The following is a 26,743-nucleotide window of genomic DNA, read 5'->3' on the forward strand; positions in this document are numbered from 1 at the left end:
TACACCACGTTCTTAGTACGAGGCCTAATACATAGTGAGTGCCTGGTGGGTGTCAGCTATGTGACTTTTCTGTACAGGGCAGATGGAGGTGTTTGCGGGGGCAGGGGGGGGGCTGCATCCTAGAAATCTCTGTCCTCTGAAGCCTTTCCAGAGGATGACCACAGATGGAAAGGGTGTGGAATCATATCATAAGAGGATGATTAGAAGAGTGAAGGGTCATTTGGCTTGAAAGCCATGTCATGGAGTCAAGTCAGGCTGGCTGAGTTTAGGTATCTGAAGGGCTCTCATGGGAATGGAAGACTGTACGTATTCTAACAAGTTCCAGAGCAGGGGTGCGCAAACTATGGCCCGTGGCCCAAATCTGCCTGCTGCCTGTTTTGGTAAATACAGTTTTATTGGATTGCAGCCACACTCATTTGTTTATGTATTGTCTGTGGCTGCTTTTGTGCTACAGAGGGTTGACGAGTCGCAAATATGGTCCACAAAGCCCAAGATGTTTACTGCCTGGCCCTTTACAGGAAAGGTTCGCTGACCTTTGTTCTAGAATGAGAACTTGGAAAGGAAATGCAAAAGGAGGGTGATTTCAAGAACGACATAAGAACTTTCTAAGAAGCAGAGCTGGCCAATGACAAAGTAACTCCCTGGTGAGGTAGTGAGACCCCTGCCACTGGAGGGGTTTAAACAGATGCTGACCACTCCTGGAGTGGGAGACACAGAGGGGGACTTTGTAGCTGGGGCAGGTTGGACACATCAGTTTTTAAATTCTTCTTCAATTCTGAAATTCTGTACGGAGTAAATTCTCAGTTTCAAATTGGTTGTTATTAACTGTGACATTTCCCTGGCATTTTTACATTTTAGCGCTTGGCAACATTTGCTTTGAAATTTTTAAGTCAAAAAAGTATCTTAATTCTTTAAAAATGAGATTTAAATGAAAATGGAATGTAGTCCAGAGTTCTACTTTTTCATTAAAAAAATGGATTTTCATGGCTTTTGGGTCCATTCCCATTTATAGGTGCTGAATTTTAAGAGCCTGTATGTGCCAATTATGATTTCTCTGTGACAAGTCTGTCCTTCCCAGGAAGGAGGAGCCATTGGAAATGAAACCAGGGAAAGGAGTTTGGGGACGGTGACCATGAGCTGCTGTAGAGTTGGAGTCCGCGGAGGGCCAAGAGGAAACATACTGGAGAGGAAAGGGGAGTGGGGTGGGGGGGGGGAAAGCAACAGTTACAGAGGGCCTACTGTGTACCAGAGCCCATGTCCAAGTGGCAAAACGGCAGACCAGAGACTGGCCCATCCATAAGCTTTGAACCGTTGCGAGAGAATGTGATCCGTGAAGGAATTGTCTCCCCTGTGTGCCGGTCAAGGTTGGCCATGCCAACCGTCAGAATGCCCTCTAGAGGCGGGTGGGTGGGAAGGTTCTAATCGGGGAGGTGGGGAAGTTGGAGAACATGATAAAGCCCATAGCTTTCTTTCAGAGCACGAGAACCCCCTTACAGGGGCTCTGAGAGCAATTCATCAAAAGCCAAATCGCTCAAAGACAACTTGCCATAAACAATTTCTCAGAATGATAGTTTTGCCCAGTGACCGGCTCACTAAAAGCCGTCTGACAGACACCTTAAATGGGGGGCATAGAAAAGCTTTGGCATTTCCCTGGCTCATGCAGGGGCGGGTCCGAAGTCCGCAAGAAGAGGACGATAATAAACAGGCATTAGGGGAGCATCTCCAAGGGCAGCCTTGAGGAAGGACTGAAATGTGAAATGTAGGTGAAATTGACTTTCACCTGAGCTGGAAGGACAAATCCTTGTGAAATGGCCATGTGAAGTGTCTGCAAGGAGTCCTTCAGGAAACTCAAACTTAGAGAAATTCCCCCAGTGATTTGGTGAATTGATTCTCAGGCAAACTGGCGTGCAATGGATTAACTTCCAGGGAGTGTGTTCGAGTGGCTGGCTCAGCCAGTATCGCCTCACAGTCCTCTCAGGACATTCACCTGCCCTTCTCCAGGCCGAAACCAAAAATCACATGTGGGCGAGGACCTCCGGAGTCGTCCGCTTCATGGTTTTCAGGCATTTTATGCTACTAGCAATGGAATCCCCTTTTTCAGATTATTACGTGGGACCTTGATGCTGAATATAGAACAGATAGAAGAAGAGCTGCTGGGAGCCCAGGAACCCCCTCGCCGGCTCCAAACTTCTCTGCCGGGTCCCAGGCAGGCGCCTGAGGGCCTCCGGGTCGACAACCTCCAATCTGGTTCATCCACAGAGACTCAGCTTTGGTCAGCTGGAAAGTCCCTCTAGTTAGGACACTATTCGTATCAGGCAAGAAGTTACGGTATCAGAATGAGGATGACAGAGGGGCATCTGAGTGGCTCAGTCTGTTAAGTGTCCAACTTCAGCTCAGGTCATAATCTCATGGTTCGTGGGTTCAAGCCCAGCATGGGGCTGTGCTGCCAGCTCAGAGCCTGGAGCCTGCTTCAGATTCTGCGTCTCCCTCTCCCTCTCTCTGCCCCTCCCCTGCTCGTGCTCTGTCTCTCTCTCTCTCTGTCTCAAAAATAAAATAAAAAAAAAGAAAAGAAATGAGGAGGAGGGAGAGTAACATCTAAAATGGGACAGGTATGCCATGTGATTTTTATTTGGTAGTCACTTTAAAAGTGCTCTCTTTAGGGGAGCTGGGGAAGTGTGCTTCGTGCCCTGTAGGTGGTTTATTCTGCCTCAGGTCCAGAGCACTAATCAGGAGGAGACCTGGGTTTGGAGCATTATTCTGAGGGAAATGGTCCTTTCTAGAATACTGCTAGCTTTAACATCACCGTTGCCTGTTGAGCTGACTTCTCCAGATTGTTGAGGAAGCTCTAAACCAGGAATCCTGAAATCCTTCCCCTAATCCTGACAGGGCAGTGACAAACCCCTTCTCTCCTCTAGTCCTTGGGGTCTGCATCTGAAAATGAAGGTACAGGGCTAGCTAGATTAGCGATGCCCATGTGTTTGGATTTCACACACCAGTAAAAGCTGAAGAAGCAGAGTGGGGAGGGGGACGTGGAAGAGAAACTTCCATTAAAAAAAAAAACACTTTGGGGCACCTGGGTGGCTCAGTCAGTTAAGCGTCTGACTTTGGCTTAGGTCATGATCTCACGGTTCGTGAGTTCAAGCCCCGTGTCAGGCTCTTTGCTGACAGCGAAGAGCCTGGAGCCTGCTCCAGATTCTGTGTCACCCCCCCTTCTCTGCCCCTTCCCTGCTTGCACTCTGTCTCTCTCTCAAAAATAAATAAACAATAAAAAAAATAATAAACACTTTATTTTGTCACATTAGGATATTAAAAACAAAACCATTCGGGACACCTGGGTGGCTCATTTGGTTAAACACCCGACTTCGGCTCAGGTCATGATCTCGTCCTATGTGAGTTTGAACCCCTCATCGGACTCTGTGCTGTCAGCACAGAGCCTGCTTCAGATCCTCTGTCCCTCTCTCTCTCTCTTTTTCTCTGACCCTCCTCCACTCATGTCCTCTCCCTCTCTCTCTCAAAAATAAATAGACATTAAAGAAAACAGAAATTCATTTTTAAAAAGCCATTCTACTATCTATAATTTTATAACAGAAAAACATTTCAACACCATACAGACTCTGAAGCATCTTATCTACAAATTAAGGATAGCTTTTGAAATGAAATACATTTAGCTTTAAAGAAAACCTCACTATATTATTCTTGCTTTTCTCATTCTACTTCACCGTGTTAGTTTTCCATTGCTGCTATAACAGATGACCACAGATTTAGTGGTTTACTCCACAGCCATGCATTGGCTCACACAGTCCACGGGCCAGAAGTCCAGGTACTGCATGATTCGGTTGGGTCCTCTGCTCAAGGCTTCACAAGGTCAAAATCAAGGTGTCTCCTGGGCAGGGTTCTTACCTGGAGGCTCCACTGGGGAAGATCCAGTTCCTTTGGATTGCAGGACTGAGGCCCCCATTTTCTTAACATGTGGCCCCATTCACCTTCAAGCCAACAGGTGCACTGAATTTGTCCCATGCTTGGAGTCTCTGATTTCACTCCTTCTACCAGCAAATGAGACCTCTGCTTTTTGGGACTCGTGTGATTACATTGACCACCTGGATAATGCTTCAAAGTCAGCAGATAAGAAACCTTAGTTATATCTGCAAAGTCCTTTTCCATGTAACATAACATATTCGTGAGCATAAGATCAAGGGGCACGGATCGCGGGGGCCAAAATTCCACCTTTCACACCCAGCCTGGTGAAAATGGAGTAGGATAAACATTTGTAAACATTAGAAGATTCTTCCAGTTAAAATACTGGTTGTCAAATATTCTCCTGCTCTTGAGTCGACATTCAGGGTGTGTATTTGTGAGAAGTCAGGACATCATCATTATTACAGAGTCTTGCACAGACAAGGTACCAGGGAAATGTTTGCAGAGCGAACAAGTATTAATAAGTTCATTGTTGCTCATATTGTTTTAATGCAACTTTGATTATAAATCTTGTGGCACTGTATTATCATTGTCACTAGCTACAGATTAGGAAACAAGCTAAAATCATTACAAGAATGTATTAAAATGGGAAATGATTCAGTAAATCATGGTAGAAACAATTAAAACATGAACTGCTCTGTTATATCGGCTGTGTTCCGTGCAGGGTGGGAAGTGTTGCTTTCAATCAAGGAACAAGGACAATTAATAGAGGGCCCCAAGAAGCAATAAGAACTTAATCTTTCTTCTTTCCCTCTCTCCTTCCTTCCCATCTTTCATTTTCTCCTTCTCTCTTTCTTTCTTAGCAAAAAAAAAAAAAATTTAATGCGGTCCATTTTTAAATTAAATTTAAATTAAAAAATGGAATTATTCCCCAGATCTCTGCAAGCTGCAATTCTCAGCCTTGCCCAGGGCCTTTTGCCTTCCCCCCACCACCCATCCCCACACCCTGCCCTCCCCCGGGTGCTTAGGGCCTGCTGGGCCCTACCCCTCCCCTGCACAGCCACTGTGCCCCATGTGACATGGCCTCCCCCTGCTGTCTCACCGCCTCTGCTGGACAGTGGGCTCTCTGAGGCCAGCCACCGCTCACACTCGGGTTTCCAGCCCTGTCAGCACCCGCTGTGGGTCAGAATCTCTCAAATGAAAAGGGAGGAGTAAGTACTGAGCCACTCTGGTCCCACATTATGATCACTTAAGGGGAAGGGAGAGGGAGCAGAAAGGAAGAGGAGGACCCAGAATGGAGAGGAAGACAAAAGTAAGAGGTGAGACATGGGCATAGAAGGAGAGGAGAGAGAGCAGATACAGGGAGGATGTCAGAGGGCTCCTTCAGGCATGCAACAGATTCTTGCTGTCCCTTACTGAGCTCTGGGGAGAGAGCTGTGAAAACAGTGACAAAAATCCTTGCTTTCGGAGGCTTACCTTCTAGTTGGGAGGTCAGTCAATATACAGGCATCAAAAAACAGGATGATTTCAGATAATGTTAGGAACTGCCTTAGGGCAATAAATAGGGTGGCATGTTAGGGAGTGACTGGAGGTGGGGGACGTTTTGGATGGGGGACAGCGATGAGGAGGTAACAGCTATACCAAGTCCTAGATGATGAGAAGGAGTGAACCATGCCAAGAAACAAGTGAATATTGTTCCCGGCAGAGAAAACAGCAAGTGCAAAGGCCCTGAGGCAGGAAGGAAATTGCTCTCCGTTTCAAGGAACAGAAAGGAGGCTGATGAGCTGTACTTGATGAGCAAGGGAGAGAGATGGAGGAAAATCAGGTCAGAGTGGGAGGCAAGGCTGAACCTAGTGGCTTCTTGTGTCCATTATGATAGGAGGGGTTCACACCCTGGCCCCAAACTTGTAAATAAGACAAAGTAGCTGTTATATAACCAGTTAGCCTAACACTTAGAGCGTTTTCTAGCAGCCCTGTCTAAGAGCCATCTGACTGGTGGAACTTAAGACCCAGACGCTTACAATTCTCTGAAACCGACAAGATGTGCTAGTCTTCGGTGATTTTCTTTTCTGTCCACAACGGTTAACATTTTATTGTCCTGTAGGACATTAACTGTTTTTCTATCTAATTTGGCAATCTTACCTTATTTCTTATTTTTCCATTTGCCATAAAAATCCCTGTCTCTCAAATTTTCTCTTGAGTCCACTTTGTCACGCTGCAGATCCCCTTATTAATGAGTTAAATAAAAGGTTGACATATACCCACCATCAATTTTCATAAGAATGATGTTTTTAACCTTTTGAGAATTACATTCTGCTAAGAGGTTGGGTTTTAAGTGCACGGAAAGCAGGACAGTCAGAAGGACTGGTTTATGTTTAACAAAGAAGCCTCAGACGGCTGGGTGGTGAGCAGGCTTAGCCGGGCCCCAGGGGAAGCAAGGAGCCCGGCTAGGTGCCAGTGCCTCTGTGCAGGGAAGAGACAAATGACAGAGGTAGAGGTGGAAGTGAGTCCTCACCTACTCCCGACATTTGAGGACATTTGTCCTTGTTCGTTTCCACGCTGGATCCCTGGGATCTGTTTTAGTGGCCAGTTTTCGTCTCTGGTGTGTGAGCTCCTTGGCAGGAGCTGTGTCCAGCTTTTGTGTGACCTAAGCATCCAGCCCTGGACTGGACATAGCAGTGCTTGGCAAGGGTTTGCCGAGCGAATTCTCCTCTTCAGATCCTCCTCCTCCTCCTCTTCCCTTTCTTTCTCCCCTTCTTCCTCCTCCCCTTCTTCCTTCTTTTTTTATTGTGATAAAATATGCATAGCATAAAATTTACCATTTTAACCATTTTTAAGAGTACAGTTCAGTGGCATTAAGTACTTTCAATTGTCGTGAAACCGTCACCGCCGTCCGTCTCCAGAATGTTTCCATCATCCCAAACTGAGACTCTGTCCCCCTTAAACATGAGCGCCCCCCCTCTTCCCTTCTCCCCCAGCCCCTGGCAGCCACCATTCTGCTTTCTGTCTCCACGAATTTGACTCCTTTAGAGACCTCATCTAAGTGCAGTCCCACGATATCTGTCTTTTTGCATCTGGAGTTTTTTCATTTAGCATGATGTCATCAAGGTTCATCCGTGCTGTGGCATGTGTCAGAATTTCCTTTCTTCTTAAGGCTGAAAAACATTCCGTTGTGTGTGTATAGATCGCATTTTGTTTATCCCTTCGTCTCTTGATGGATAGGTAGGTTGTTTTCACCTTTTTTGGCTATTGTGAATAATACTGCTGTGAACATGGATGGGCAAATATCTCTTCGAGTCCTGGCTGTCAGTTCATTTGGCTGTCTCCCCAGAAGTGGAATGCTGGATCATATAGTAATCCTGCTTCACTTTTGGGGGAACTGCAGTACTGTTTTCTCTCGCAGATACACCATTGTGCGTTCCCACAAGCAATGAGCCATGGTTGCAACTTCTCCACATCCTCACCGACACTTACTGTTTTGTGCTTTTTTGATAATGGGTGTGGATTTGTCTTCTTTTAAAATATAAATGACCCAGGAAGAGGGAGACTCCAGAGTGAGGCATCTGGGGGCTCTTTCCTCCCTGCGTTCTGCATGGAGATAATGGAGGAGCCAGAGGTCCTGGAGTTGGATCGGGGGGGTGTTTGGGGGGAGGAGAGACTGGATGTGAGGGGGCCATCATCACACCCACCGAGCTTACAGCATGGGTTCAGGGCTGGCTGAAGGAGAGGCCGCCCGATGGGGGAGCTGAAACCTAGAAGGTTTCCCGTGAGGAAATTTGTTTGTGTGAATCTGCTGTCGGGCCCCTGTCCCTGGGGAAAGCTGTTTCTAATTCAGGCTTCTCTTTCTGTCTGTTGCTCCCCAGTGTGATAATGCGAAAGGGTTGAAAGCCTTCTACGATGCAATAAAATACGGGCCGAATCACTTGATGGTGTTTGGAGGAGTCTGTCCGTCCGTTACATCCATCATTGCAGAATCTCTCCAAGGCTGGAATCTGGTGCAGGTAAGGTTTGGGTCACTTTTGGTTAGGGGACTGTCTTCGGCATCAGTCTTTTGCAGGAATGGTTCCTTGTGCAACGTGGTTTCTAAGTTGCTCCGTTCATGCCTCCCCAACTCTTTCCTGGATGATCGCACAGCTTCCTGCTACCCCCACTCCTGGCCCAACCCTCTGCCTTTCTGGCACGGCAGACACAGTGGGTCTCTGTGGGGTGGCCCCAACTCCGCTGCGTGTTTGGAATCTTTCAGTGACTCCCTAGCCTGATTGTCAGTGCCATCAACATCCAGCCAATTGCCTGCCTAGCATCATCTCTTGTTCCTGCCGCTCACCCCATGCCTCAGCCCCTCCCGACAACCCACCTTTCCCCAGAGACATCTTGCGCCTTCAGACCTCTGAGCCCTGCTCTCACTGTTCCCTGATCAGATGGACTTTTATCTCCTTGCTGCCAAGCCTCCCTCCCCCACTGAAATTCTCTTGTCCACCAAGACTGCCCTTTCCCTCACACAAGCCTTTCCTGGGGCTCCTGACCAGTATTCACTCTTTACACTGGCAAATGTTATACACCATCCAGCCAGTGAGTGTAAGGTCTGATATAGACAAACTCACCAGTGCCAGCTGTTCTTTGGACTAGGAAAGAGAAGAGCATGGAAAGATGTGACCAATGAGAATGAGTGGTGGCCCACGCATGTGGTTTACTTCTTTGTTTCATCCATCCATCCATTCACCTGTCCATCCATCATCCATCCATCCATCCGTCCATCCATCATCCTTCCTTCCATCCACCCTTCCATCCATTATCCATCCATCCATCATCCTTCCTTCCTTCCTTCCTTCTTTCCATCCATCCATTCACCCTTCCTTCCTTCCATCCATCCATCCATCCATCCATCCATTCTTCCATCATCCACCCTACCATACATCCAACAAATATAACAGGCAACTTACTATGTGCCTGGAATTTTGGTAGACACTGGGGGATATAGTGCTAACAGGACAGGTAGGGCACCTTCCCTTTCAGAGCTTACATTCTAGGAGGGAGGCAGGTAGGCAGTAAGCAGGTAAACAAGTAATAATACTAAGAGCTAACACTTGTGTAAGGCTTACAGGCTTACAACATACCACTCTTCTGAGCACTTGTTTGCGTTAATTCAATCCTTAAAAGTTCTCTGTGCCGTAGTCACTATTATCCTCATTTTATAAAGAAGAAAACCTGGGCACACAGAGGTCTAGTAACTTGCTCAGGGACTGTCAGCTCATAGGTAACAGAGTCAGGATTTACACTCAGGCAGTCTGGCCCTTAAGCAAAGACTGCAGTAGGAAGCAGCCAGGATAGAAATAAGCAGGGTGATGGGACTAGTGGTGACGGCCCCAAGGCAGTTAGGGAGGGCCTCTTGACGGAAGTGACCTTTGGGCTGAGACCTTAAGGGTGAGAAGGAGCTGGTTGGGTGGATGGAATAGGAAATGCAGGTGGCCTGTGCTGAGAAAGAACTTGTCATGTTCAGGGAACAGAGAAGGGGCAGTGGGTCAGGAGCATGGTGAGTGGGGAGCCAGGATGGGAATGAGGAAGCCAGTGGAGCCTGACCACAGCAGGATCTGGTTTCACCGCACTCCTGCTGACTGAGGAGCTCAGTGAGTCTGGCCCTGCTTGCATGGGATGCTGGGGGTAGAGCACTGACCTCAGGGCCCAGAGGGAGGCAGGAGCTGTCTGAGGCTGAGGTATGATGAGGAAGGAGCGAGGTCCCAGGGAAGGCTACCCATTCAGCCCAGGGGCAAGAAAGGCTTCCCAGAAGAGGGATGTGGAGCTGGCTGTGAAGGAAGAGAGGACGCTGGACAGCTGGAGCTGTGAAGGAGAGCATTGCCGGCAGAGGAAACGGGGCGCTCAGAAGCAAGAGGTGGGGGAGTGTGTGGGCCTGGGGAGCACTGAGTCATTCGCTGTGGCCTGAGCAGGCCACGCTGAATGTGGGTGGATGCAGCAGGAGATGAGGTCAGAGAAGCAGCTTGGCATGCTATGGTGCAAACCCAACCACGTGCCTGGGACCCAGCACCACTCACCTGGCTTCAGGCCCTGTGGTGCCTGCAAACAGTGAGACCTTGGGCGGGTCACCTTCTCTTCTTCAGCTTCCTTTCCTGCAGACTGAGGAGCACGCTGTACTCCCTACTCGGCAGGGCCAGGCACTGCCTTTCTGAGCCTCAGCTCCTCGTATAGAAAAGCAGGGGAGGGAGAAGGCCGGCCTCATAGGACTGCTGTGTGGGGTAAATGATCACATTATGATCAGACCTGTGGCTGGCACATCCTTAGCACTAAGTGTTTTTTGTTTTATCCTTACCCCTGCCCTGCCTCCTGCTGCTCCCCGAGTTGACTACCCCAGCTTCTCAGCATCCTGGGTCTTTCTTGCAACACTGTTCCCACCCCCTGAAACGGCCCATTCTTAGACATCCGGCTTGAATGCTGCCTCTTCCAAGAAGCCTTTCCTTACTGCACTCTCTAAAGTCTCCCCTCTAGAAATTCTTTTTCTCACTTCCCTGTGTTTACTTCTAGCTGAGCACATACATGGCCCACCCCTCCTGCGCCTCTGCCTGTCCCTCTCTGAGGGCTTGGCAGAAGTGGGGGCATGTTTAGCTGGGCTTTGAGCTCCTTAAGGAGAGAACCTGGGCCTGAGTTACTCCTGTTTTTCCTGGTGCTTAACACTTCACAGACCTTATTATATGTCTGTTGAATGAACAGAAGCATGGAGGGAGGAAGGCAGAGATGGAGGGATGGAAGAACCTGCAGACGGACACTTTGTTCAAACATGGCAGGCCAAGCTCTCTGGAGAAACCCCATCCAGAGAGGAATCCAGGGAGCTTCCAGGCCTTTTCACCACCTCACTTGGATCCATTTGCCCTCAGAATTCTCTGAGGAGCTGTAGAAGCAAGCAGGACATTGGGAACTTCTAGCTTGCCAGCCAGAGCTCCCTGGCCCCCGCATGAGCAAGACAGGCCTCCAGCTTAGAGAAGTTGACAGGACAGGAGACTGGGTTATGAAATGGAGATTGTACTAGTTATTGCTGCATAACAAATCACCTCCAAATTCAGTGGCTTAAAACAACAATAATTATTATTTCATTATTTCTGTTGGGTCAGTAATTCAGACCCAGAGAATGGCTTGTGTCTGCGTCATGATGTTTGGGGTCTGCCTGGAAGATTTGGAGACTGGGGTCTAGCATCATCTGAAGGCTTGACTGGGGCTGGAGGATCAGCTCCCAAACTGGCTCCCTCACATGGCTGGCAAGTTGGTGTCTCTCCATGCAGGTCTCTCCATAGAGATCTAGAGTGCCCCCATGGCATGACAGCTGGCTTCCCCCAAAGCGACTCATCTAGAGACCAAGGCAGAGGTTGGCAAAGTCTTTCAGGACCTCGCTTCGGAAGGTGCACACTGTCATTTATGTCTATTCCACTGCTTGGACAAATTAGCTCTTATTTAGTGAGGGAGAGGACTAGGCAAGCTGTAGCGGGAGGCAAAGGTCACCGGGGTCCATCTTGGAAGCTGACTGCTGCAGGAAGGAGTAATTCTCTGAAGGAGGTGGGAGCTCAAGTTGCCCAGAAAAGGAGGCTTAATGCTGAGTCCCTTCTGTGTTTTGAAGAGCTCCTGCTCATCCTTCAAAACCCTGGATAAGTACCTCTTCCTCTATGATGCCCTCCTTGGTTCCTTGCCTTCTGTGCCTCCCATCCCTAGCCCCAAAAGTAAATGAATTGCTCCTTCCTAAATAAAGGCTTCTCTATGAAGGCTGTCTCCCCCAGGCTGGTGTAAAGTGGTTCTTATGCGGAGGGGACAAAGTATCTTACTCATTTTATGTATAAAGCACAGATATATATATAGACATAAATAGGTGTATAGTATATTGTGGTATTAACATTTCATGAGTGGTGCAGGATTAGGAAAACATGTACGAGGCTTCCTCGCAGAGTCATAGTGACAAGAATGTTGGGAAACAAGGTCCTTCGTCACTTCTATTGCACACGGTATTTTGTCATTAAATGAATTACATCTTGTGGGAAACGGTTTATTCTATATCCAGGTGTTCCCTACTAGAATAGGAGCTTCTTGTGGGGGGACAGGGGCCCCCATTTCCTTCATCTCCCGGTTCCCAGGGCCTGCTGCAGGGCCGGGCACCAGCTGGGTGGTCGCTGAGTGCTGACCTGAACTAAATGCGGGGCACAGGCTGCAGAGTCTGAAGCCTCCCACGGCAGCAGTTTTCTCGCCCTGTGGGCTTGACTGTGGGGGAGGTGGAGGATGTGGGAGGGAATGCAGGTCCTCAGTCTCCTCCTAAACAGGATCACTGTGCGTCGTTGCAGACACGAATGGTCCACCATTGCCCTGGGTTTCTGCCATCAGATACTGCACCAGGTCAGGGGCTCCAGCTGCACCCTGACGGGGGCTACCCTGGGGGGCTGGGGACTGGACGGTGCCTGGCAGTTTGGAGAGCTCTGGGGACCTCGGAGGCAGAATCACAGGATGAGCCCAGGAGAGAAGACTTCTCCCAGCCTGTGGAGCCAGCCAAGGGGACTGAAGCAACAAAGACGAGGCTCTTGATAAAGAGTAGCGTTGGGGTTTCCACCTCCCCTCCGCCCCATTTTCAGGAAACCCACACTCTGGGAGCCTCCCAACCCCCTCATCGCCTCTGAGAGGCTGAGCTTGCTTGCAGAGAGGTGGAGGGGCTGGAGGAGTGGGCCTACATTCACTCAAGGGGTTCAGCGAATCCCTTAACTTATTCAAAACTGGGCTCCGAAACAGACTTTCACAAATGGGAAAATGCATGTAATTTGTGTAATTGAAAAGGAGCACTGACTGCCCTTTGGGGGAACAATGCTCGCTGGACAGAGACAGCCTGGAATGTGTAATCAGTTGTTTCTGTTTCCTGGTGCTACAAAAATAGGGATTCGCACGACAGAGGGGTGAAAATTCAGCCTGGTGCCAAAATCGGTTAAATTTAACTTCTGCTTTTTTGCTGGGCTTCTTGATTCATGGTTGCTGCGTCGAGAGACTAATATTGTTTAAGTCATGATGTGAGTCACTCAGCCACCGGGAGCATCAGCTCCTCCAGCTAGATGCGAGGATCTTAGAGTCCAGGCTGTGACATGCAGGCTTTGTCCCTCTCTGGCCTGGTCAGACCCCGCCCTTGGGGAGCTCGGAGCTGGGGCCTCACACCACCAGGGACCTACCAGGGCATAGCCTGGGAGACATCTGGGAAGGGTCGGGGACTGGCCGTTGGAGACGGCATGTTCGGACCGGAGGACACGCAGGAGTCTTCGCCTCCAGAGCCACATGGCTCTTTGAGAGATGTTGCTGGCTGGCTGTGACGTAGGTGGGGAGACGCAGGAGAGGTGGCTGAAGTTAGCGGGGAGCAGAGCCTCCACTCTCTGCAAGCAAGCCCTTGGCGCTGGAGGCGTCCAGCACGGGGCAGGCTGCCTGGCTGTGAAGTAGGGGGTTCCCTGTTGCCCGAGGTTCCCCGGATGTACCAGTGTCATCCAGTCCTGCTTCTGGGGAGATCTAATATATAGAGGAAGAATAGACCAGGTTGAAGACTCTCAAACTCTATTACAAGAGTCACTTATGGAGGCTGGGGATGTGCTTGTGTTAATACAAATTCCCCAGGCTGCACTCAGCAGGTGCAGGTTAAGGGATTCGTCAAATGCCTCAAGGGCTAGAGACCCACTCCTCACCCTCGCTGCCATTTTGGTACCCGCAGCTCAGGCGACTTAGATGCAGTAAGTTCCTGGGGTCCTGCTAGGCCAGGTCATCTCTCAGGCTCATCTCCCAGACGCTGGGGCTCTAGGACTGGGACGCCAAGGACTCTGTGGAGTGCTCCCAGTTTGCAGAGCTCAGTTTATGCTGCCCCTGTTGGGGAGAGGGCACGGAGGAGACAGCAGGGCCCCCAGGACGGAGTCTACAGTCCCTCTGCGGCCAGAGGGTTCTCCATTACCCCCGGCCTGCTCCCTGCCCATCTCCTGCTCCTTCATGTCCCCCCCCACCCCCCCACCCCCCCACCCCCCCCCGCCTCAGACAGGGGCATCTCCACCTGTCAGGACTGTGCTCATTCTTTCTGGTGCAGTTTGCTGCCCTTTCCCTATGAAGTCCCCCATTCCTTGTCCTGTGCCGTCTTACCCACACACCCCAGCCATGGTGTCTCCTGCCCTGTGCCTGCGTCCGGCCTGGCCTGGAGCTGCCTGGGGTCAGGGTCTAGTCTCATTCAACCTTGCACCCTGGGCTTGGTGCTGACCTGGCTCACGTGCTGAGCGGGACCGGGGGAGTATTTGCCGACAGAAGGCTGGATGGCTGCCTTCTAGGCCTCAATCTTGTCCCTAAGGAAGGGGGCAGATCATCAGAGCCTGCCAGACCCGAAGGGACCCAGAGTGCTTCTCAACCTGCAACCCCTTGGTAAAGAAAAGCAAAGGGAGACCAAAAAATGGCCTCCAGCTTGGCCTCAGCCCACATCTCCTGTCCTGGACCCAAGTTTTTTTTTTTTTTTTTTAACTCGTATATTCCTTTGACATGGTTTTCACACCCCCTCAGAATCCTGTCCTCAGCCTTCTGAAGGGGGCTTGCTTTTGACCCTGCCTTGCACTTTTCTTGAGGAGTTCTGCTGACCTGCCCCCAACCGAGGCAGTCCTTCTGAAAGCATGGGGCCTGGGGATAAGGCGGAAGAATTTGGAGAGGAGCGGAGGATGGGGGCAGGGTCGCTGCAACCAGAGATGGAGGCAGGGCCCCGGAAAGGTACAAGAGGCGAAGCCAGAGGGGGCTGACATCCTCAGAGAGCGGGACAAAACTCCTTCCTTCTTGGGAGCTAGGTGATAGCTCTGCCTCAGCATGCAGACAGAAATAGTCTCGCTGATGAAAATAAAGTCAGATTCCTGAAGGGATAAAGGGCTGCTCGCAGGAAAACGCAAGCACGGTTTCGTCAAGAACCGTATCCCGCAGAGCCTGTCCTTTAAAAGGCATCGCAGCAGATATTAAATTGTAGATGCGTTTCTCCTGGCACCTTCCCAGCCTCCCCTCGCAGCCATCCTGCGCCGCGGGACTCCCCTCAGGACCTCCCCAGGCAGGAAGTTCTCAGCTTGTGTGATGGGGCTGAATCCACAGAGAAGGTCCTGCCAGGGAGCGGAGGGGGCAGGTCATGCAGACGGGCGATGTTGAGTCTGCGATTGTTGCAGGATTGGCAACGACGGCCCGGAATACTTAGGACTTGATTTCTGCAAAATCTAAATCATGCTTGGTTTTGACATTTAAAAAACCAAATCAGCGAGCCCCCACCCCAGTAGAGCCCTTTGCTATTTACTGAATTCCAGCATGGCTCTAAACTGTCGGTCAATGCCATTTGCATCCCAGGAACAGAAATTTTGTCATCGGACTTGATTTTCTCAAGCGATTCTTATTAAAGGGGTGGGTTGCCTGAGAAGTCAAAGGGTTGGTTTGTTCGTTTTTAACTTAGCTGTGGGTTGTGGAATTTGAGGTAGATTCATAGAAAGCCAGAGTGGGGAGGGTCTGGCAAGCATCGGGTCCAGTCTCCCCATTCTGCAGATGGGGAAACAGAGGCCCAAAGTGGGGAGGACCTGGCCAAGTTCTCCCAGTAACAGCAAAGCTGTGAGTCCCATGGCTCACCCTCCAGTGCTCTGCAGAATACACTAAAATATGGTCTCATTTCTCTCTCTCAGCCTTGCTTTTACGTAAAATGGGAATAGCAAACTAGCCTTGTATGCCATTTGTGACAATCACGGAAAGCTTTCCCTTTTAAGTGAAAGCACTTCTATAGACTACAAACAGTAGCCATCATTGCAGTGATGGGGACTCCTCCACCAGAAGCAGATCTCTAATTACAGCTAGCAGAGTTTAAAAATCACCCCGTTTTATATCAACAACAAAGGTGGTTTACTCTGGCACCAAACACACCCTGAAACCAAAGTGTCAGGGGCAGGATGGGGGTTCTTCAGCGAGACACGTTGCACACAATGCCCACTTCTCAGCCCCTGTGAGTCAAAATCCACCCAGCTGCAAGTCTGTCCCCCTCCCAGCCCACGCCACGGCGGCCACATCCACGCGCGGCTGGGTGGCCAGACTGTGGACCCGATGAGGACCGTTCGGGAGGTGCGGTGTGACTGAGCACAGCTGGAAGCCGCTGCTGTGGCTGCTGTCTAAGAAAGACGACGGAGGCCAAGAATCCAGGCCAGGCGGGAGCCATTTCTTGGCACTGGTCTCCAGAGGGGCCATTTAGCACATTAATAATCTATGAGATGCTTCCACCTTCTGGATCCATAAAAAAAAAAAAGGCGGTGGGAGAGAGGGAGAAGCAATATTAAGGGCACGCACTATGGGTGGGCCTTCCTGGCCGTGTCACGGGATGCCCAGTGCAGGAAATTCCGGTTCTGAGAGTCGGCCGAATGTCCTCCATGTGGTGAGGAAACGTTGGTAGCTTTCAATCTGGATACAAGTGGGTAGGAGGAAAAACGAGCCCTCGAAAGGGATCTGGGCAGGACCCCATCAATCCTCTGGAGGGAAAGAGGGGGTCTGTTCTCATGCATTTATTCCTTCACTGACTCATGCTTCTATGTATTTATTCATGCCCTAAACTCAACCAGTGCAGTGCCTGCTCTGTGCTCTCCCAGGCGCTCCCAGACCAGCACATATCCCACTGCCCAGCACTGCCACCCCAGGATGGGTAGACATGGCAGAGAGGCAGTTTGGTGAGGTTCTAGAGGCCTAGAACCCAGACGCTCTGGGTAGTCGTCCCCCCGTGTCTCTCTTTGATGGAACTGGTGTGGGCAAATCAGCAACCTCTTGGAGCCTCACTGGACTCATCTGCAGAATAGGCTAAGTCTGCCCTTCTTCGGGGGCTGTTGAGAGCATCAGACAGGACAGGGTTAATGGAGCAGGGTGGATGCACTCTGCAGACTGTAGGCCCTCTACAGACTAAGGTTGATATTACCGTTCCGGGTGCTTCTGCCATCTGAGACGCTGGCCAGGCCCTGGGCTGGGAATTCCTTGAAGATTTATGTCTCCATTTGTGTCCAGATTCAAAGTCGGGTGGATGAAATGAACTATCACAGACCATGAAGGTGATTCAGAACAGTGAAGTGAAAACAGAGAACTTTCAGGGAAGGCGAAATAAACCCCAAGCAACTGTAAGAGGTGCACATGCTCTTTTTGGGTGGAGTTTTCACAGAAGCAGAGGCAAAGAGGGGCACGGTCCTGTCGAGCAAGTGCCTGGAGGTTCCTAGTCTATTCCTGCCAAGGACCCAACCCATATCCTTCCTGTCCATCTGGTACAAGATTCAATTCAAGGTTCTAACCCCCATTTTTAATGCAAGACCATGGTATCGAAAGTAATATCAGCTCCCAGTGTGTAAGCCCAATGGCCTCATTGTTTATGCGTCTTTCACTGCCTCAACCCCTTTCTGGAAATACTCGGGGTGTAAATAATTCATTCTAAATAAATAAATCACTCACACTCCTTACGGTACAGCTGATGCTGCTGGTCACAGCACAACAGCAGATTACAGTGAGTTGAGTCTGGAATTACAAGTTGAGACTGGAAAGGCCCGGAGAGGGAATGAGAGAAGTAGTTCCCTCCAGGAGGACAAATGTGTGAAATGGTATAATAGCAACCTAAGATGGTTGTCGTGAGGGTAGACACGATACACGTGGACAGGAAATGGGAAACAGGAAAGTCTCAGGCAAACGGGGACGTGTTGGTCACCCTGCCCAGGCTCCGTCCTACTTCTAGAAGCCTGGGCCTCTGGGCGCTTGATTAGCGCTTCTGGTGATTCTGATGCACAGCAGTGAGTGAGATGAGGTGATGAGCCACCCTCAGGTAGAGACGGGGCGGCTCCTAGTGGGTGTGCTCAGAGGGGATTCAGCCACCAGATGAGGGGCTAAATTGTGCAGTTTCCCACATGTACCCACCGGTAGAACTCATCAGGTGGGGTGGGGTGGGGGCAGGGTACTGGTGTACTAATTAAGAATTAGATTCCCAGGTCCACTGATCACATCCTGGGGAGGAAGCCTGGGAAGCTGATTTTTATTTAACAATCGCCTTGGATAGTTCATATCATCAGGGAACCTGGGGAAACACTGGTCTAGAGATTCTCTAAAGCCACAGAGCAGCAGCAGCACCTGTTAGAAATGCAGAGCCCCAGGCCCCACCTCACACCTACTGACCTTGAGTCTGAATTTTAACAAGATCCTAGACGATTCTTGCTGATTTAAGATGCCTGGGGTCTCTGAAGGCAGATGTGTCAGCTGAGGGGGAAGGGTTTCAAGGGTAGGTGTTCAGACCCTGGAAGGGACTTAAGGGAAATACATATTCAGCCCCCGAACCTACTTGCAGAATGTCAGGTGTCACCACCTTTGGACTTCCCTGCATCTCAGCATCATGGACCACAAGGACTCTTGTCAAACTATGGTGCAGACGGAGCATGTCTTGCTTGAGCCTCGGTCTGACACGCCAGCCTGGGAGTCCTTTCAGCTCACAAGGCCCTTGACCCCCTAGTGGCCAGGAGCACACACGGGGGACCTGTGGCTCCCAGTAAGGAGCAGTGGGAAGGACACCGGGTTCGCATGATACCTGGCTTCCCATCCTGGCCCTGCCGTCTCCCAGCTGGGCGGCCTTACACAAACCACTTGCCCTCAGTGGAGCCTGAACACGCTCATCCATAACCGTTCTGCTTTCCTCCAAGGACTGTAGTGACACTTGCGTGGGCCCTGGGACGCTGTGCGGCTGCTGGGCAGGTGCTCTAGGACAAGAGCACGGGGTTGGTGTCAGGCACGGCCCTGACTGCTCTGTGTTTATCCTGTTTGATAAGGTGGTCTTGTGCCCATTTGTACAGATGAGGAAACAGAGGCCCAGAGGGGCTAATGTGCTCAGTCAACTTGTAATAATGACAATACCTGGTACATTTCTTGGGCTTGGAGTCACATGCGCTGGGGCTCACATCCAGGCCCTGGCACTTACTAGTTGTGACTCTGGGCAGGTCACTTAGCCTCTCCCAGTCTCAGTGCCTCATCTCTGACATGCAGTGGGGTGGCAGACCCTGGGCTGGTTGTGAGATTAGATAAGACCCTCAGAGTTCCAGGCACTGTGCCTTGTATTCTTCTTCCTTCCCAAGACTAAGGTGGCCTTCTGGTCTACCTTCCAGGAAGAGGTAGGGCCCTGGGACATGGGGTCAGCTCTCTGGGACTAGCTGTGTGGCCTCTATGCATCCACTGTGTTCTCTGGGCCTCCTGCTGCAAAGAGAAAGGGTGGGGCCAGATGATTAAGTCATGTCATTATTCCCTGTAATCCTGTAGCTCAAAGCTATCACCATGTGCCTTAAATCTGTTGTCTTCCCTCTTGTTTCCTGCATGTGACTCCCTCCTGTAGTGGTTCCTGGGTTGGGCCTGGTTCTCCCTCCATTCCTAAGCCACTCAGACATGCATTCTCCACCAGAGTGTTCCAGGTAGAGAACCGATTCTACAGGTGAAGGAGGTAGGCCCAGAGAGGTCAAGCAGCCTGTGTCAGGCCACACCATGAGCAGAGGCCAAGGTGCAGGGCCAGCGTTGCTGGTAGGTCCCCCTGTCACCCATTCCCCTCGTGCTTGGGGATAGAGCCAGCTCTCTGCAGCTCTGAGGCCTTTGCCCATGCTGTTCCCACTGTTAGGTGCCTTTCTGGTTCTCTCCTCCCCTGGCTGAGCCCTGTGTATTTCCTGAGATTTAGTTTAAGCGTTACCCCCTCCAGGAAGCCTCCCTAGTCTCCCCCAACCCTGCTCCCCAGCTTTGTGTTGTCTTCATTCATTTCATCTTTGCCCTTTCTTCAGTACCTTACAATACTCTGATGAGGTCTCAGTGTTACCCACTGTGAACTCCCCCAAGACAGTCCTTGCCTGTCTGAGTCATGGCTGCACCTCAAGGGCCTCACACAAGACCTGGCACTGAGTAGGTAGTCCTAAATCAAGAATGGGCACATCCAGATGGCCTATTACAAACCAATTTATAATACTCCTGGCCTACATTCTCTGGCCTTTGCTATGGGCCAGGCACGGTTCTAACCCTGCGCATAGATTAGTGCATTTACTCCACACACCAACCCACCAACCCTATGACGCTATTATTCTCCTCATCTCACAGGTGAGGAAACTGAGGCACAGAAAGTTTGAGTGTCTTGCCAAGAAATTGCCCGGCCTAAGTGGCTCCAGCGTCTATGCTGGCAACCACGAGATATAATGCCTGTCAGCGAATCGCATTTAACCCTCGGGCAACACTGTGGGGAAGGAAGAGCAGGGGAGGAAGCTTCCTAGTTAGGCTGTTTTCAGAATGAGGAAAACAAGATGCTAAGGTCAAAGAGACTTTCCCCTCTTCCTGCTGAGGCCTCAGGGTGTGGGAGTGGGGTGTCCGGAGGCTCCCTCCAGGGCCCTGGGATCCCTTCCAGCCTTCCCCAGTGATGAGCTTCCTACCTGTCTGCAGATGACCACCCAGGCTGGCTTGAACCCCTCAGTGCTGGCCTGTGTTCTCCCTGTAAATCGCTCAGCACGTGTGCTTGTGCACGCACACACACATACACACACACCACTGTTTTGTTTTTTTTTAATGTTTGTTTATTTTTGAGAGAGTGAGAGACGGAGCATGAGTGGAGGAGGGGCAGAGAGAGAGAGAGGAAGACACAGAATCCGAAGCAGGCTCCAGGCTCTGAGCTGTCAGCACAGAGCCTGACTCAGGGCTTGAACCCACTATCTGTGAGATCGTGACCTGAGCCGAAGTCCGACTCTTAACTGACTGAGCCACTCAGGCGCCCCTACACACACACACCACTTTTAAACCTATTCCTCATCTAGTCACTTGTTGTGTAAAAAAATAAAGGGCTCCTTTGAACTCAAAAAGGAGATGACTGGTTGTTGGTGAAAATCAGTAACTATGCTAAGTATTTCAAGCAGATAGTACTTAGGAGCTCTATTCTGGGTGGTTTTATAATGAATGAGTTGGTTTTGTTTTGTTTTTTAATAGAGCCTAGCCTACATTAGCGTTGAATTATACAGAAGACTTTTGCTTTGGTTCTGTGTACCAAGGAAATTAAATAATTTATTATTTCCATGATACAGAGCTGAAGCCTTATAAAGTGGGAAGCGCTCAACCTGAGACAAAGGATCCTGGGTTAGACAATTATTTAGATGTTATGCCCAGATACCGACAGAAGCATGGTTTTCTCAGATTGGCCCCCGATTCCCACACAAGCTGTGATCTAGCACTGTCCTTGTTACTTGTGAGATGGCATGGTGGCTTTGCGGGAATGGCCCCCCTCTCATCCTGGGTGTCTTCTGAGACTCCAGGCCTGTTGCTGGAATAGTGGGGACGTGGACCCTCGGCGCAGCAAAGCAGCTCTGGCCCACCCCAGCAGCCCCCATGAGCAAGAAGGGATCTTTCCTCAGTTCTCAGGTTGAGACTTCTCTTCTCTTCTCTGAGGAGGCTTTCCACCCAGATCCCTGCCTCCGGTAGACACATCCATAACAACTGCCTCTCCCCACCCTGCACTGTCGTGCAAGGTTCAGTTTCCTGTTCAGTGTGGAGCTTGCCTGGTGGTTGTCAGTCCCCTCAGTCATCGGGGGGCAGTGCGGGTGGGGAGGGGTGGGGCCGTACCTCCCTTGTCACTAGTTGGAACCCCAGAACCCAGCATATGGCCTGGAATCTAGGAGAACCTCCAGGAATCTTTTGTTTTTGGTTGGTTTGGGGGTTCTCTCTTTCTCAGTCTCTCCTTTTTGTGCAAGTAGCATTATGAATTCATGGATCTTTAAAATATATATTATATGGGCTGTATTCCAATCAGTTGCAGACATTATTTTTTAATGCAGTCAGTGTTTTGGTGGCTCTACTTGTGTTTCTACCTTTCCTCCACATTTTCTTCCAGTTTTTTGGAAAATTTTCAAAGCCTGCAAAAATTAAGAGAAAGCACAATGAATGTCATATATCCTTTGCGTAGGTACACGACTTGTTTGTGTGTTGCCATGTTGGTCTTCCTCTCCCCCTCCTTCCCCTGTCCATCTCACCCCTACACCCATTTTTTTTGTCGAAGACCTTGACAATAGTTTGCAGACATAATGACACTTCACCACTAAATATGTCAGTACGAGGCTGTTCTTCTCCTAAGAACAATTGTATTCTCTTACATCATCATAGTATAATTATCACACCTAAAAATTAATAGCAATATGATATTACCTATATATGGTCCATATTCAAATTTCCCCAGTTATCCCCAGAATGTCCTTATTGGCATTTATTTGGGGATAGCATGCTGTGTAAACCCTGTCATGTACTTAGCCCCCTTGAATTTGCTACTTCTAATCTCCTACTTATTTTTATTGTTGTTGTTGTTGCTTTCAGGACATTGACCTTCCTAAAAGGCCCAAGCTAGTTGTTTTATAAAATGTTCCCCAAATCCCAAATCTGGATTTGTTTGATCGTTTCTTCACAGCTTGATTCAGGTTAAACAATTTTGGCAAGAACCCAAACATGTTCTTCCCAGTGCTTTGAGTCAAGAGGTCCACCTCTGGACTATTCTTGATGACGCTAACTTTGATCACTTGGTTAAGATAGCATCTGCTAGATTTATTGTAAAGATATCTTCTCCCCTTAGTAATTATTAGGTAAGATGTGGGGCAAGTCTTGGAGGCCTACAATCTTACCTGATGATGGTCCTTGGGGAGCCACTGTTATATTGGGGCTGCAGAATGGTCCTTTCCTGATTCAACTCCCACCCCCCACCCCCCTTCTACACTAATGCTGGCATTCTCCTCTGCAGAAGAGTATTCCCTTTTTTGAGGCTTTCTTCCCCTCCCTCCCCTCTGCCCCCCCCCCCCCTTCTCTCCCTTCCTGCCTCCTTAATATTTACCTGCTTTAGATTTGGAATCAGCCCTTTCTCTAAGCATTCCTGATTCTTCCTGCTGGGGAATCATATTTAGGAACCATGATCTGGATGCTAGCTCTGCTCATTGCTACTGGGCTTCACTGCTTCTAGGTTTTTTCTAGTGGACTGAACTAGAAAATATAATTCTTAAGATGTTTTAATCAAAAGCATTTAAGGGGCATCTGGGTGGCTCAGTCGGCTAAGTGTCTGACTTTTTTATTTTTATTTTTTTTAATGTTTATTTATTTTTGAGAGAGAGAGAGAGAGAGAGAGACAGAGCACGAGCAGGGGAGGAACAGAGAGGGGGGAGACAGAATCTGAAGCAGGCTCCACACTCTGAGCTGTCAGCACAGAGCTCGACGCAGGGCTTGAACTCATGAACCGTGAGATCATGACCTGAGCAGAAATCGGAAGCATCTGACTCTTGATTTCAGTTCAGGTCATGATCTCACAGTTCATGGGTTACAGCCCCGCATCAGGCTTTGCACTGACAGCGTGGGGCCTGCTTGGGATTCTCTCTCTCTCCATCTCTCTCTGCCCCTCCACCACTTGCTTTCACACACTTTCTCTCTCTCAAGATAAATAAATAAACGTTAAAAAAAAAGTGTTTAAACTTTAATATGGCTACAAGGAGATAATCACACAAATATAGGACATTTTACAAGTCACCTGGCCTGGATTCTTCAGAAAATTTAATGTTGTGGAAAATAATAAGAACAATAACAGAAAGGCAGGGGAGTGTTCTCAGATGAAAAGAGATGATACAAATATAGCAGCCAAATGAGAGGCACGAATGCTGATTGGATCCTGATTTTTAGCAATGGAAAGGGCATTTTGGGGAAATTGAAGAATCAGTGTGGACTGACCATGGGATGGTACTGAATTGTCCTTTATTCTCGGAAGTGCGATAATGACCCAGTAATGCTACTGGGGAATGTTCTCAGGTGGTGCATTCTGGACTGATAGGAAGGAGTCAAGTGTCAAAGTGCTTATAAGTTGATTTCAGATGCATCAAAACCAAAAACGTGTGTGTGTGTGTGTGTGTGTGTGTGTATATGTGTGTATATGTGTGTGTGTGTGTACATATGCATGTGTATGTGTATATAGAGAGGAAAGCAGATGTGGAAAATGCCAAATGGTGAAGGGTATATGGGGTTCACTGTATGTTCTTTCAACCTTTTTGTAGGTCTGAATATTTTAATAATGAAAAGTTGGGAATGTGTGTGGGGGTACCTTGGGGGGGGAGATTATATTTCTCCTAGTTGGACAGTGAAGATGCATCTAGAAGTTTCTTTACAGATTTTTCCTTGTGTGATTGTATTAGCAACTCTTATACTCTTAAGTACCTTTGTTTTCAGGCCTTAGGGATTTATTTTTTTCTTTTTGTTGATTTCTTTTTAAAACATATATAACTTTTAGATGATTGTATAGTCAAAAATATGCAAGGGGTGCCTGGGTGGCTCAGTTGGTTAAGCATCCGACTTCGGCTCAGGTCATGATCTCGAGATCCATGAGTTTGAGCCCCGTGTTGGGCTCTGTGCCGACAGCCCAGAGCCTGGAGCCACTTCGAGTTCTGTGTCTCCGTCTGTCTCTGCCCCTTCCCTACTCACAATCTGCCTCTCTCTCTCTCTCAAAAATAAATAAACATTAAATAAATTAAAAATAATATGCAACAAATAGAGAATTTCTGGACCCAATACAGCTTCCCTCTGTTCTGGTCCCTGCCATTCCTGTAGATAACCATTTTTATTAGTTTTTTATTTAGTGTTTCTCATTCCAAATATACGTGTGTGTTTTCATTCCTCTTCCTCTTTAAAAAATTTTTTTAATGTTTATTATTTATTTTTGAGAGAGAGAGAGAGAGAGAGAGACAAAGACAGAGACAGAGTCAAGCAGGGGAAGGGCAGAGAGAGAGTGGGACACAGAATCCAAAGCAGGCTCCAGGCTCTGAGCTGTCGACACAGAGCCCGACGCGGGGCTTGAACTCACGAACTGGGAAATTGTGACCTGAGCCAAAGTCAGATGCTCAACCAAGTGAGTCACCCAGGCGACCCTCCTCTTCCTCTTTCTTTTTAAAAAAATTTTTTTTAACGTTTATTTATTTTTGAGACAGAGAGACACAGAGCATGAACAGGGGAGGAGCAGAGAGAGAGGGAGACACAGAATCTGAAACAGGCTCCAGGCTCTGAGCTGTCAGCACAGAGCCCGACGCGGGGCTTGAACTCACGGACCGCGAGATCATGACCTGAGCCAAAGTCGGACGATTAACCGACCAAGCCACCCAGGCGCCCCTCCTCTTCCTCTTTCTTACGCCAAAGGGAGTATACTAGATATGCTATTCTGCACCTTACTTTTTTCCCCTTAATTTTCCCAGAGCTCACTGTTTTATCAGTGTATAAAGACATTCCTGATTTTTTACAGCTACAATTGGGGAATGAATTTCTAGAAGTGGGATTTGTGGGCCAAGAGAATGCATCTGTAATTTTTCTAGAAAATAAGTATTTGCTGAATGAATGAGAAAACGAATGAATGAACTTGATTAAGAAGGAGCAGAAAGTAAAAGGCTAATATCCAAATGGAGACTTAAGACGATTAGACTGAATAACTGCCTTGAGAGAGGCTGGTTTGAAACCCCTCTGACGAAGTCTTGGAGTGCTGCAGTTTTCATTCTGTCGCCTAAAGAAAGAATCCCTCCTTGGTTTGTCAATTAAACACAGAACTGCAAGCTCGTGAAATGGTGGAGCTGAAATAAAAAGCCAGCCAGCGTCATCTCCTTATTTTAACAGCGAGGAACCCCAGGCCCAGAAAGAGGAGGGGACCAACGGAAAGGTGGAGAAGAAAGTCCAAATTTAGTTCAGTTCCACCTACTTCAGTAATCAGCACGTGAAATATCTGCTTTGTTATAAAGCACACTTGTTTGCATATTCTACCAGGAGCCAAATGTAAAATTCTACTACCAAGCGATAGTCCATAAAGAGCACAGCGGTTCAGACCCCTGAGCGCTTTCTGTCATAGTGACATCACCTTCAACAGAGCTGTCTCAGTGTAAATGGATTTTGTTTCACATCTTTTGTGTTTTTCTAGAGCATTCAAATGCAGTCATGATGATAAATCAGATCAGGTGGAGGCTTTGACTGGCTGTGTGCGTTCTGGCCGATGAGGTGGGTGGTCATGTTTGCTAAGGATAGTTTGAAATTACATAATCATGGCGTTGGTGGCATTCTGTTTTGATTCTGAGCAGGCAGCATGGAGCGGCAAATGAGTTTAGCCCAGCCCAGCCGTGGGCTCGGGCTGTGAGCGGGGCAAGTCCCTTGTCTTCTCTGGTCCTCGGTGTGTAAAATGAGGAGTTAGACAAGTTCAGGATGGCAGATAAATGAATGACGTTGGTGCCGTTACTTCCCGGTCCTGTGCTAACTGCAGGCATGACTAATTGATCACTGCACACTCTTCACTGACTTGACCCACTTCTTTTGCAGCCACTGTCAGCCAGCTCATGATGTCACATAGGGTCCCGCCTATTTACCGTCTCTGGCTTGGATGGTTACTTAGGACTACCAGAAAGAATACAGGTGCCCAGTTAAATTTAAATTTCAGACAAAAAAAGAATAAGCTTTAGTACAAGTGTGTCCCCAGTATTGCTAAATATGGCAGCCCTCTTACTTAGGCCATTTCTACTTGTACAGTTAATTCTCTCTTTTAAATGTAATTAATTTCTTTCAGTCGAGACATCTATCTACCCTCCCAGTGGTACTTCTGGTAGTGTATATTCTCCAGTGCCCAAATAAGAGTCTAACTCATTCTATATTGTTTCAATTCATATTATGACTTAATGTAATGGAAAGTGGTGGAGATTTGAGGAGGAGATTTTAATTTCTGAGGACTATATATTTTTGTAGGACTCCTTAATGAACCTACAATCCAGTGTTT

The 26,743-nt window shown here is 48.8% G+C and overlaps 1 protein-coding gene across 1 annotated transcript in view; it reads left to right on the forward strand.

Moving 5' to 3' along the window:
- Positions 1-26,743, forward strand: part of GABBR2 (gamma-aminobutyric acid type B receptor subunit 2) — a 348,681-nt gene that overhangs the window by 102,029 nt on the left and 219,909 nt on the right. The window contains exon 2 of the mRNA XM_027039527.2: positions 7,779-7,916. Coding sequence (XP_026895328.1) covers positions 7,779-7,916 — 138 coding nt within the window. The remainder of the gene's footprint in view (positions 1-7,778; positions 7,917-26,743) is intronic.

Source organism: Acinonyx jubatus, chromosome D4 (genome assembly GCF_027475565.1).
Source record: "Acinonyx jubatus isolate Ajub_Pintada_27869175 chromosome D4, VMU_Ajub_asm_v1.0, whole genome shotgun sequence".
NCBI classification, from domain to species: domain Eukaryota; kingdom Metazoa; phylum Chordata; class Mammalia; order Carnivora; family Felidae; genus Acinonyx; species Acinonyx jubatus.